The 13,902-nt window shown below is 37.2% G+C and overlaps 1 protein-coding gene across 5 annotated transcripts in view; it reads left to right on the forward strand.

The window, feature by feature from the left end:
* pspc1 (paraspeckle component 1) overlaps window positions 1-13,902 on the forward strand; it is an 18,739-nt gene continuing 4,837 nt past the window's right edge. For 3 of the 5 annotated variants that reach the window (XM_032556532.1, XM_032556533.1, XM_032556531.1), the window contains exons 1-7: window positions 1-497; window positions 1,336-1,485; window positions 1,580-1,731; window positions 2,565-2,660; window positions 2,739-2,935; window positions 3,017-3,101; window positions 3,343-3,454. In XM_032556532.1, coding sequence (XP_032412423.1) covers window positions 114-497; window positions 1,336-1,485; window positions 1,580-1,731; window positions 2,565-2,660; window positions 2,739-2,935; window positions 3,017-3,101; window positions 3,343-3,454 — 1,176 coding nt within the window. In that variant the 5' untranslated portion in view covers window positions 1-113. Of the gene's footprint in view, window positions 498-1,335; window positions 1,486-1,579; window positions 1,732-2,564; window positions 2,661-2,738; window positions 2,936-3,016; window positions 3,102-3,342; window positions 3,455-6,450; window positions 6,509-10,444; window positions 10,582-11,624; window positions 13,802-13,902 lie in introns of those variants that run through there. The other 2 variants (XM_032556530.1, XR_004338266.1) reach the window with 2 other exon arrangements.

Raw genomic sequence — 13,902 nt, forward strand, 5'->3', positions numbered from 1 at the left:
TCCCAAAAACAAACCAGAAGAAGGTCGCCATCTTTGAAATTCGCAGCAGGTTTGTTGCAGCGCAATATTTGAATTAAGTCCGGTTTAATTTATATAAAAGTGAAATAAGCTGCATGGCCAACCGAAATATGCACCAAGCGAGGATGCCTGGTGCTAACTCTCCTCAGCCGGGGAAGCGAGGGACGGACTCCCCGGCCTCGTCGGAGCCGACGCCGGCGAACAAAGGCAGTCCGGCCCCGCCGCAGCAACAGTCTCCCGCGGCCGACCAAAGCGAAGGAGCCGCGGAGGAAACGGGGGAATGCCCGTCGAAAATGACTCTGGATATAGCAAGTTTTCGGAAGCCCGGAGAGAAGACGTTCACCCAGCGCTCCCGCCTCTTTGTCGGCAGCCTGCCGCTGGACATCACGGAGGAGGAGTTCAGGAACCTGTTCGCTAAATATGGGAACATTAACGAGGTGTTCATCAACAGGGAGCGGGGATTTGGATTCGTTTGCTTGGTATGTTCATAGCTGCACCTAGATGTTTCAGTTTGCTTTTAGTAAGTATTTTTATTTAAATTAATGTGTATATGTTTCTCAGTCTTTTATTGGTTATTGGGTTTAACGTTTGATATCAAAATACCATGAGAATATACAGTATGAATTTAGTTCCCACAAGTTTGACCCGGAAGTGATCCGCGCCATCTTAGTAGGCAAGCGCATGCGCCATACATAGTAGACCCATAAGTTTAGACGAACAGAAAATGTCCAAATAATATTTTGATGGGAAACAGGCTAAAGCTAGTTCTAAGCTTGTGGCTTGTTTGTTGTTGTCATAGCAACTCAATCGCAACTGCCTGCCAAAATGGCTGCCAGTTACAAAGTTCAGAGAAGAGTGAGGTCACATGAGAACTGTGTATTTTAGATATTTATTATTAAACATTCGTTTTATGGTGAATGCATATTATTTACCTATGTTGTTGTTAAATGTTTAACCTTTTAAATAATAGTTATTATATGTATTATAATTTAAAAATATATTTTAGAGTTTAAAACAAGATTTTTAAATGTTGAAACCATATATAATTTTAATTTTATAATTTATTTGTGTTGCTCTTCCACAATAATTTGAAAATAAATTATTTATTATTATACGTAGCAGACATTCATTAAAGTGAAGTTACTTGTAAAAACAAACTTGTTGTTTTAAAAATATTCGAAAACTGTTAGACATTATTTTTGGTTAAAAAAGTCTGTTATAAATAGTTGATTGCAGCTTTAAAAAGTTGATTTGGAGGTTCAGTTTGAGGGGCTTCTTATTGGTTACGCTGAATGCTAATCCAGCTTTGTTTTGCAGGAAACCCGAACTCTGGCGGAGATTGCTAAAGTCGAGCTGGACGGGTCGGTTCTGAGCAACAGAACACTAAAGGTCCGCTTCGCGACGCACGGAGCCGCACTCAAAGTCCGCAATCTGCTGCCAGTGGTGACAAACGAACTCCTTGAAGAAGTAGGTTAGAGGTGAAACTGAACACTAAATAATGCAACCATCTTTGCAACCATAGTTGATTAAAAAAGCAAAACAAACTTGTGTGTATCCGCAGGCGTTTTCTCAGTTTGGACCTGTGGAGCGGGCCATTGTTGTGACGGACGACCGCGGCCGTTCCACCGGGAGAGGCATTGTTGAGTTTGCAAGCAAAGTCGCCGCCCGTAAAGCCCTGGAGCGCTGCAACGAGGGAGCGATGCTGCTGACGACGTAAGTGTTGTTGAACAGACCGAAAACTCTTTGTCTCTTTCAGTCTCAGATTCTCACAGCGTATAAATGGATGAACTTTAGAGAAATGAAACGCAGGATTTGTACGGGTGCTTGAATATCAATTTGGTGTTTTAAAGGTTTGGAAATAAAGTACAAGCTAAAGCTTGAGTAAAAGCTTAAATCTGGAAAATCTTATTTGCAGTTGAAACCAGATATTTCCATAACCCTAATAATACTTTTTATTTCTCGCTGTCTGAAGTTAAATCAGATTAATCTTTTCTTGTTTTAGGTCAGTTAGAATCACCAAAATTATTTAATTTTGCAAAATGCAAAAAAACATTGCAAGAACATTTTTTAGAACCTTATTTTGTGTACTGTGTGTTTGCATTTAATTTGAGCAGGAAGGTAATTTCCCTTAACACGATTTGTTTGGGTTGTTCAAATGTAATAATAATGATCTATTATTGAATTATTAAATTTGGGGTATTTCTTTTGTTAAATAAATGTTTTGTTCTTGGATCAGTCAGATGTACAAGGTGTGGTGAGAGAAACATTTCAAAACATAAAAATTTTGTTATATTTTAGTTTACTTTGCTCCTGATTTATAATGTAGAATACTGTCACAAGACATTATTAATAACAGTAATAAATGATAGATAACGGTGAACTGAAGCTGTAATTTGTTTAGTTCGTTGGTGTTGTTTTTACCTCCGAAGTGTGGCGCAGGAAAAGTTTGAAAACTTGTTTTGAAATGCTTGAAAAGTGCTTGAATTTTACTGTTGGAAAAGTGAAAATGGAGGCTAAAACATGTCATGTTGACGATCTTATCTCAGTACTCCATGTCCCACCATCGTGGAGCCAATGGAGCACCTGGACGATGAAGATGGTCTACCTGAAAAGATTCTGCCAAAAACTCCAAAGTATTACAAGTAAGCAGTATTTATATATTTATTGATTTCTTTTGGTTTATGTTGCGTCTGCGATTACACCACTTTTTATTCTGCCAGAGAGCGGGAGCAGACGCCCCGATTCGCCCAGCCTGGCACGTTCGAGTTTGAATACGCGTCTCGCTGGAAAGCTCTGGACGAGATGGAGAAGCAGCAGCGGGAGCAGGTCGACCGAAACATCAAGGAGGCCAGAGAGAAACTGGAGGCGGAGCTGGAGGCCGCCAAAAACGAACATCAGCTCATGTTGATGAGACAAGGTGAGAAGCAATGGCTGTTCGTCTGTTTCTCTCTAGAGTGTATCGTTTTAAAACGTCCCCCCTTTTACTTTTTCTCGTCAGATCTATTGAGACGTCAGGAGGAACTGCGGCGGCTGGAGGAGCTGCGAAATCAGGAGCTGCAAAGACGAAAGCAGATAGAAATGAGGTGAAGAAGAATCTCGAGGAAGAAATTAGCATCTATTCCTATTGGATAATCCTATTATTTAATTTAATATAAATGTTGTTAAAGCTAAAGCTGCAGAAAAGTCTTTCCATTAGCGATGTTTCAGATCAGCTGGTGATAGGAAGCTACATTAGGATACCGAACCCAGTGAGGGGATTCTCATGCTGCTGTGTTGTTTTTATCGGATTAGTTTGGTTTCTGTCTGAACGCTGTGTGTCGTTAGGCATGAGGAGGAGCGAAGGAGGAGAGAGGAGGAGATGATGAGGCACCGGGAGCAGGACGAGCTGAGACGGCAGCCCGACGGCGGCGGCTTCGTTCCAAACTACCATGAAAACGTGAGTACAAACGCTTGGTCTTCACCAACTCATTCAGAAAAAATGAAACGGACAGAAAGTCAGTGTCGTTCTTTTAACGTCAAAATACACAAATCGTTTTATTATGGCCTGAGTTGGTCATACTGCACAACAAAAACACTTTTTATTTGTTTTGTTTATTTTTGTTGACTTTTAACTCTTAATAGATTCAAATTTGAAACTACTGTATATACCACATTATCACAGTATTTACACTAGGGATGGGCATTTATTGTTTATTATTTATTATGAGAATTTTCATTTATTAATATAAATTTCAATTGTTGATGTTGGATAAAAAAACAGACGTATATGATCAGAAATGTTTTTGGTTTTTTTCCATTTTCTCAACTTTTTGTTCCTTGAGAGCATAAATAAGTATCAATAAATCAAAAAAATATAATTAAATGCAGATATTGTGTGCAGTTTAGTGATATAAGTTACACTTTTTTAAGCGAATACTTATGATTGTGACACTATGAATACTCTGCCATGCAGTCACCGTCTCGCAAGACTGTAAAGACCTAAAAATAAGTAATAATGTTTATTTATCTTTATCGTTATCACAACAGTGCTGCAAAATGTAGCGCTAAAATTCTAAGTTTATATCTCCCACCTCTGATTTATATCAAAACTGAAAGTAAAAATGTGTAATATGACCAAATGTCTTTAATAAAATATAATTTATTAATGTTATATGATTTATAATGTTGTTTATTTGTAAACTTTTGGTCCCTGCTGTTTGAATTGTGCATAATTTCATTTGGTAATGAAGCACATTCTCTAATACATTCTTCGAAGAAAGTTTCTCAGATTTATTTTCTCTATTGCCTTTGATGAAAGAGTGTGAAGGTTTGTGACCAGATTCTGTCAGATCAGTTGTGTGGCTTTTGGCGGTGAACAGCTTTACCAGGGCATTTATCTATTTTTCATAAAATATAGCAAAAACATCAAGAGGAGTTTGTTTCCTATTTACTTTGTCTTTAATTTAAACAGAAATGAGTCTGATATCGTTTGCTGAAAGGCAGATCTTGAACAGAATGTTTTGGCTGGATAAATAAAAAGCGTGATTTTTAGTAAAAACACCTAAATGACCATTTTCTGTGTGCTTTGCATTATCTTTGAAGGAAATGAATTCAGAACTCTTAAATATCTCTGAAAAGTGTTTTTTTAAAAACTCTGGTAATTTTTGCATTTCCATTTTTTCCCACTTCTGTTTATTATTTGCATATTTGTGGAAAATTATTTGTAAACTCTCCTTAAAGCAAAGCAGCAAATCCATTTTATTCAGTTAAAATCTCAGTTGCAATTAGCAGCCACTAGGGGGCGTACGTGTCGACCACAAAGCTTTCCTTGCTTGTCCTTTGACTCTTTTTCAAGGTAAACATGCATTGGAGTTATGTAAAATAAACAATAATCTGCTCATATCTCTTACTTCTTAACATTAGATTTTGTTTGTTTCTATTATTTGATTCATACTTTGTTTATTTATCCTTATATAACTTTTCATCAGGGTTTAATTTGATTTTCCACTCGATTTTTTGGATTTGGTATTTAAAGTTTTTCTTCTTAGATTTTCTTTTTGTGATTTTTGTACATTAGTTATTATGTGCATTTTATTCACACATATAAGTGATAAAATTTCATTTTATACCTTTAACTCTAGCTTTTTTCAGTTCATTTTAAAACACATTTAACTGACTATACTGATACTTTACACTTGAATGTGTAAAATACAAGTTATGAAGTTAAATCATTGTAATTACTAAGTGTTGTTTTCATAATTTGAATGATTTGAACTGGAGAATACTTGGTTTTGTTAAGAATATTCTTATAGCTTCCTGACCTTCTGATATTAATACTTTGATATCACATTCAGACAGTGATGTGTATTTCTTTATTTTGCTTCACTGTTAGCTGCATTAGGTAAGGTATGAATTAAATATATTCTCAAGTTGTTGTAAGAGATTAATTATCAAGTTATTTTCAGTTATAAAATCTCTTATTTTTGCATTTAGAAGCTTAATTAAAATCAGGCATTATTGACAATTCTACGTTCCAGCTGGGGGAAAAATATTGAATCCCCTGCTGATTTGATAAATCTCCTAACCTGTAGATATGTAAACACTCTTTAGTTCTTATATTTCTTATATATTAGTGTAAAAAGACAGAATATAACCAGATAAATACATGACACCAGGGAAAAAGCTGATTTTAGATTATTTACTCAAAGAAACAGCCAGTATTGTGGCTCCCAGATATTTCTGACTTCAGTGATTTACAATCTGCACATCCTGGACTGGCTGCAAAACCATCAGTAAGAAGTTTGAAGAGAATCTGAAAACTGCTGCATTTAGAAATGGAAGAACTACAAAATGGCCGCCAAATGCCCTCTATCTGGAACTACATGCAAGACCTTGACCCCAGTTTGTCTACGTTTGGTGGATGACGGCCAACGTATTGGGCGTTTTTCAATCAGCCAGATGAACAGAAGACCAGACCTACTGAGTTTAAAGAAAAGTAGCAGCTGAAGGTTTGAGCTACGAAGGAACAAAACTAAATCCCTCCGTTGATGATTCCAAATCTGCTGACCAGCTGAAAGTCGCCCAACCACGTTCTGTTTTCTGCTCTTTGTTTTTCTCATCATCGTCTTTGTTAACGGACTAGTAGATCATTTTTTTGCATCAGAACAGAATATGGCTACTATTTGTCTAATTATTTAATTATCTGCCTGAATGAAAATGTGAAGTTTTGACTTCACTTTTTTTTTTTTAGATTTCCTCTAGAAGAGAGAGAAGTTTTAACTGAATTTAAAAAAATAATGTTTCTACATTTATTTTACCAGTTTTGTTCTTCAAAAACTTAATGTTTGTTGTCAGCTATGCATTAAAAGAAATACTACATCCAGGATTGATTTGCAGGAGTCTGTTCCATAATGGTTCAGTTTTATTCTGAAGACTCTTCTTCACTTCTTTCAGAGGGAACAGGAAATGAGAGTGGGTGAGCTGGGCCCTCGTGGAGCCGGTAATATGGGAGGTATGGGCATGACTGTGTAGATAAAATATCTTTGTGTTTCAATTTTTCTTTGTAGCGTTACAGTAGGAACCTGAATTTACTGTATTATTTTTTTGGTATACTTTTTAAATCAGGGAGCAAAAGATTAGAAAGTATCTCACGCTCTTTTTTTCTCTTTTAGAAGTTATTAGCATATATGTGGATAGTCATAATTCCAATAAAGTAAAAGCTTAAGACATTTTTGCATTTAATTTGTTTTGGAGTAATTAGATGCATAATAACATCTTGCTAAGTGGAGAATAAAGGACAGAGACCAAGTATAATCTTTTTTTTTTTAATTTAAATAAAGAAATTGGTCAGAAGAGAATATAAAAACGCAGGATTGCACATCATCTTTATAAAAACATCTATCATATCATGTATGTATATTTTTCTCAAAGTCTACGGGTCTGTCAAGGTTTATCTTGTTTGAAATGTTTTTGTCTCATTTTCTTGTCGTTCTGTGCTTCTTCACATTTTTATGCTTTTATTGTTCGACACAACTTCAGCTGTCAGCATATTTTTACACATCACACCTAAAACCCTCACATGTATAAAAAAGGGTTTCTTGTTGAAAATGGATGTTTGTAATTTTAAGAGTGATTAGCAGCTACTGTAATTGGTGAGTTGGGACTGAAAACGTTGCGGTTTCACATCTACAGTTATCAGTTCTATGAAACTGGTAAAATTATACTAACTCTACTAAATTACTACATTAAAGGCATAAGTTAAGGGCCTGGTTGAGATTTTGTTTTATTTTCTCTTTTCATATTTGTAACTGAAATGCTCGCTGGAGGAATCACATTCCTGTTTTAAATCCGTGCTGTTTTGCTGCCAAACTGAAGCATAAAGAGAATCATCGTTTCATCAGGTTTATAAAGCATCTTCTCCAATATCAAGTCTCACTGTAGCTGTTAATGTCTGGTTCGATTCTGTATGTCTCTGTTGGCAGTGTGTTCCTCACTATGTTGGTTGGGGAGTGTGGGAATGAGCTGTGGTCGACGCTCCAATGTCATTTTGACAGTGTAACCTTAGGCGGCTAGTTTCTTGGAAGTCTCTTGGTATGTTTAGTTGTGGATTGCCCTGTCCGGTTGACGTTGTCTGCACTGTTCTGCCACAATTGGTAAAAAGGTTTGACCTGAAGGTTTGACCATGGAAATATCAGCTTCCATCCTGCCAACTACTTTGGTCTCATCATCGATTGAAAATGGTGCTTCAGATGTTGTTGTTTGATTAGTGTGCAAGTACTGCTTTTGTTCATCCAGTGGTGGATGATTGATCAATTGGTCAATCAACGAATGGGGTCTTCTGAAAATCAAATCGCTTGTGCGCAATGCCACTGTTGGCCAAAAAGAGTAGGAACTGCGCAGCATCTGCAAATTGTGACGAATATGGCTGGGGCTGACGGGGGAAGAACCGGCTAATGCCATGCCAGTGGAGAAGGTACTCAAGCTAAAGAAACAGGCTTTTGATGCTAAATTTTCCTTGGGGACTCTTGAAGCAGCAGACAAGTTGCAGGGGGGGCAGGATAAGTGCAACTTCTGTGATTGGAGAAGGAAAAACTCAAAAGGATGAATTGACAGGCTTTGTTTTTGGTGAGATAAACTGCAGACCTGCAGAGTGGAAGGCCTGGGCAGTGGTTGTAATATTTAAAAAATAATGCAGGTTTGTGTCTCCCAACTTAGGAGGGATCCACATTGTCATCCTCTGAGAATTATTTTCTGGGTGAGAGAAGTTTTAAATCTGATTCAAGAGGAGCGATGTTGTATTTCAACCTTGCCCTGAAACAGTACACCAACTATTAGTCATTAAAGGAATGCTGAGTTGGTCGTGGGACTTAATTGTCAACTCTACTTATTGAGTTTGGAGATGATCTCAGGTGTTGTCTGGTCCTTGTATGAAGAAAGCATGAGCTGTGTACTTGTCCTGTACCCAAAGATGACCTTGTTCAAAGTTTCTTTCCATCTTGTTTGATATTTAAGGAGGTGGATTCACAGATGGGGACTTCATCTGCAATTTGGTCCAGTCTAGAAGCCAAAATAATCCACTTGTCTGTTAACATTCCTGAACTATAACCATGCAATACTGACCCTTCATACAAGGGGCTAAAATGTACTTCCATATAGGGTTGACATAACTTGTCAATGCACCTTACCAAGCTCCGCCCACAACCGACCCACGTGACCGCAAGTCTCACAAACAAAGCCTCGTGGCGCGTTGTTTCTATGTAAACATGACTCGATTAGTGCATCATTTCTACCGGATTTTCACAATATATCAGCTACTAAATGGACAGAGGAACTAACAAGTTCATGTCATCATCTGGGAGGAGGTTACTGGTTTCTCAGTCACAAGCTGGTTGCAAACTTGAGGCCAGCAGGTGTCAGTCAGTTATGGTAGATCTGACATTTGGTTTGATGACGTCAATATGAGAAGCTACAGACTGATAGGAGGAACCAAAGAGCTCTGTAAAGGTAAAGGCAAATCTTCTGAAGCTGGGATATAATTAATTTAATTTCACATAATTACCACGGTAGAAGCCATTTGTTTGTTAAAATTTAATGAAATATATTTGTTCTATTTGATGTTTGTTGTGAATGACGTAAACTCACAAACGAACGAGGTAATTAGTCCAACGTTTAGAAACTACAGCGGCTGTAATGCGCCACAGCAAAGGTAAACAAAGGTAAAATAACCTGAACAGGTGATCAACTCAAAACCACTCCTACCTTTTTACTCTCTCTCTCTTTGTAGTCTAAGCACACCTGTTACCGTGGCAACCGCCTGCGCCCCGCAAGACGAACAAAGATTATGTTAAAAACATAACATTCAGTCCGTTACGATATCAAGTTTCCAGGTTTGATATTTATTTCTCGATTATTAATCAGCGCTTCCCTGAACACAGCGATGGTTGATTGACTAGCTGTACTTGGTGCTAACGTGGCTAACACGAGTAACAGTTTAGTCCAAAGCCTTTTCTGCTAAAATAAAATCTTTAGTGTATGTCAGATACAGACACATTACATATTGATCTGTTTAGCTAACGTAAGACTGTGTAGCAGACAGGCTTCATGGTGTAGAAGTTGTATCAGTTCTGCCATTATGCTGCACTTAGCTAACGGGAAGCTAAGTGTGTTTGTGAGACGGCCACGCACGTGACCACGAGAATGGGCATCAGCCAATGAAAAGCGGCCCCTGTGGTAAGGTCAATGCTCTTCATGGATGAGAGAAGTCTTCATTGAACTGTAGTACAACAGGAGGCCATTTTTAAGGTGTTCAGTAAGTTATTTTTGAGGGACATTTTTGGATTTTTCAACCAGAAGACATTGAAGAAAGCTTTCTGGTTGGTGCTTCCAAAATGAACCAAATCGGCTTTTGAAAACAGTTGGTGAAAGTACATCAATAACATAATCTGGACCTGCATAAGTTGACATTACTCCACTGCAGTAGAGTAATTATATCACATTTGCTTCTTTATCTTGCTGTTGGTTTGCTTTGATACCTTTAAACCATTTTATTACTCTTGTGTAGAATCCTCCTCGGATGTTACCTGTCTTGCCACCTCTTGTTATTGCTCTCCTTTTCTGTGTTCCCTGTGGCTACTGTGATGTGCAATCCAGCGGTTAAATGCAGCATCTATGGCATCACATCGTATTGTTTTAAAGAACAGTTCACTCTTACTCTCTTTAATAATGTAGCTGAAGTCAACAATATAGTGTAGTTTATCAAATCTTTTCTTTCAAATTATAGGATTGACTTGATGCAGTTTTTAATGCCTATAATCTTTTACAGTTTTACTCTGCACAAAGCATTTTAGTTTGATCAAATTGTAACAAACTAGTTTTAATTTAAAGTATACATGAATTAGTTCCAGACGAAACAGACAGATGAACCAATAATCCGTTGTTTTGCATGTAGATGGGTTTAACCAGGCCTCTGGAGGGCCCAGTGGTAACCAGGGGCAAATGATGGGCGGGAGTGGAAGGGGAGGAGCCATTGCCCCAGAGGGAACGTCAAATATGGGGACACCTTTGATGTCAGAGAATGGAGCCATGGTAACGTATCTAAAAACCGCTTGTCTGTTCTTTAATATGATCTGGTTTAAAAACAGCACAAGATTTCTTTGCATTGTGTTGAGAAAACTTTAGTGGAGCTCTCAAATATCGGAACCAATGTGGATATTAGTATCTCTACTACTTTCTCATGTAATCCACAAATCTAACCTTTGTGGAAAAGATGCAAGAAGAAGTCCATTGCTGAAAGAAAGTCTAAAAAAGTTAGATCTATGTACAAGCCACATAAGGGACAAAGCAAATATGTAGAAGGTGATCTGGTCAGAGGAGACCAAAAGTGACAGCTGGCCAAAGTTGGTGGGAAGATGGATGGAGCTAAATTCAGGGCAGACCTTGAAAAAGACCTGCAGAGGACATGAAACTGGGACAGAAGTTCACCATGATCCTAAACATCCAGGCAGAGCTACAGGAGCATTTTCTGTTAGAATGGCTTAGCCAAAACTAAAATCTAGTTGTAGAATTTCTGGATAGATAGAATGATATTCAGATGATGTCCATGAAATAATCTCACGCAGTCCGAGATATTTTTGCAGAAATTTCCGTCTGTAAAATTTTAATTTACTGAGGAAAATGAAAGACGGCAAACTCTGATTGTATAAAGATTTGAGTCAGACTACATAAATCCGTTGCCTGTACAATTATATGCTAATTTTGCTAATTGAATAGAACATCTTACACTAAAGTTTCTGCTGGTAAATGTGAAATGTTTGAGGTAGTGGTACTTCTGCAAAGCATTGTTGATTAAAAAGTAGAAGCTATTTTCAAAAATAAACCTTGAAGGAAATGTTAAGTCTTTTTCACTAATGGTCTTTTTTTCTTTTCTCTCTTCTCTTTGGGGTCACGTTTCTTTTTTCCCCTTTTGCACTTGGATGGTGACAATTGGATCAAACTCAACCTTGACTGAACTTTGACCTACCTTGACTGAAAATACCTCTACGATCCTCACCACTATTTGGATCAACTGGATTCGTGACTCCTTACAACTGTTTGTTGAATCTCGTTAAACCAACCCCTGTTGCCCTCAGCGTAACGATAGGTACTCTCAGGGCGGATCAATGGGCGGTCGATCGGAAGTCGAGTCCCCAAAGCAACAGCAGCAGCCATTGGGGTCGCAGGGTGGACCAGCTCCCGGATATAGCAGAGGCAGTCCAAGTCCAGGAGTCTTTGACGGCCCAAATAACAAACGCCGCCGATATTAACGTCTTAACGGTTCTCGTATGGATCAGCAGCCAGTGCAATTTCTTCTTTTTCTACCCATCACCATCATGACTCCAGTTTTTTGGACAACAGAGTGGCATGTTTTTGTCCGTTTGTGGATTGACTTTTTGATTGTTCTACCAGTTTTTAGAAGATTTGGATGAAAGTCTTCGATCTTGTCATTGCAAGCACACGCATATTGGAAATTAAATTATGCAGTTTTGAGTCGGAATATAACCTCAGTTGCTTCCTAAGGTGGATTATATAAAAGGTTCAGACTTTCTGCTTTATCATTCTCCACCTGTCAAATAGATGTTTGCTAAGCAAAAGCACAGGAGGTTGATTAGCTCACAGCCATTATTGCTTTTTGAGTGTTTCACTAATTTCTCCCGTAAGTCTGGCCAATATTTGTCCAGACCCATCTGCTAGTAAACTTTGATCATGTGATTAAAAAGGAAACAAAACGAGGTCCAAGAAAAAAACTGGTTAAAAGAACCAGGTGCTGGTCATTTCACCCCATGCCATTTTATTTTTAATATTAAGCAGTTACAATATGATTCCAAGCACCGTCAGTAGGTCTGTCCATGCCCACATCGTTCCTGGCACTCAGTCTCACTTCCTAGCAAAAGCATATTTCCTAGGAAGTAAATATGCACTGATTAAAACAATGTTTAAGGGTTTATATTTAAAAATATGGATCATAGGTTTCAGTGGAAGTCTACGTTACACATTGCCTTGAGGTTTCAGTGAGATTTGGTTTTTTAGACAAACTTTTCTATATTTTAGCATTCATTTTTCATTTGCAAATTTGGGCATATTCTTGTCTTGATGTTTGGAATATAAATTTTATCCAAGAAGCTTTTACGATGTCAGCAACAAATGAGTTTTTTGCCTTCTAGTTTTATGCATAATTTACTAAATCTAAAAAAAGACAGTAAAATGGAATCATGAGTAAAATTAAAGATTTTTAGCAGTATTTGCTAAATTAACAGCTTCCACAGAGCAAAATGGAAGTAGAATTAGCAATCTGGCAAAGAGGGGAATTGGTACCGTCAGAATTTATTGCCATGTTACAAACTATTTAGTTAATTTTATTAACATTTCTTACCAGCTTCTGGACAGCAACATTTTTAAACTTGAATGAAAATGTTTTTTGTTTAAAACGGACCGTACAGTCGGGCTTTGGTGCTTTTTAAAATTTTGTTTGTGTGCAGAATGTGGAGTCTGCAAGATTCTTTTATCGGTCAACTTTACACTTCCTGCAGTTGGTCTATATAGATTTTTAAAATAAGTGATTATTATTAACTGTAGATGAGAATAATCACTTGAACAGGAATATGGTGTGCTGTACTATTGTTGTGGAGATTGTACAGTTGTACAATGACAAAGCGAGAGCGTATTTGCATTATGAATGAGAGAAGCCACATGTAGTCACTAAGTAGTCACAGGCTTTATTTACCTTTAGTGATTTTGTTTATCCAGTGCAATGATTGCGACATCTTGAACTCGTCAGAAGTTGCTGTGGGTTAGAAATCTTGCAATTAAAAGGTTTTAAAGCGTTTTTTTTTTTTAAGTATTTGTGTTTGTTACTTTCTGAACCTTTTCCATAAGAGTGAGTACTGTAAAATCCTCCTTTTATTTGTTTTTTTTTGGATTTTATTTCTCCTTATTTTTTGCTCAGAACTACAGGAAATGTTCTGTAGCTTTTGTACATCTTGTACTTGATGGTCAAGAGAAATAAAATGGTTTTTTGTCTTTATTTAACCCGATGAACAATAAATATCATATCCATCCTTTAAATGTTTGATTACAAAGCATCACTTCTAGTATTTTAATCTTATTTTGTGTAAGTATTCTAATGAATTTGCTCAGTGTGTGTGAATGTGTGGACTGCAGCTAAATAAGTCATTTCAAGCTTTTGGTTTCTCTGACTTCATTGTCATATTTAATTTTTTTGTTTTGTAAAATGTTCGTTCTTTGTGCATCATAAACTGGTCAAAAATTTGATGGTGACGCAAGTATTATGTTAACTTTATGATGGTTTGAGATGTCATTTGATTGAGCTAATATTATTGCTGCAAAGTAATTCATTTCATTTTAATTGCG

The sequence above is a fragment of the Xiphophorus hellerii genome, chromosome 24 (assembly GCF_003331165.1).
Source record: "Xiphophorus hellerii strain 12219 chromosome 24, Xiphophorus_hellerii-4.1, whole genome shotgun sequence".
NCBI classification, from domain to species: domain Eukaryota; kingdom Metazoa; phylum Chordata; class Actinopteri; order Cyprinodontiformes; family Poeciliidae; genus Xiphophorus; species Xiphophorus hellerii.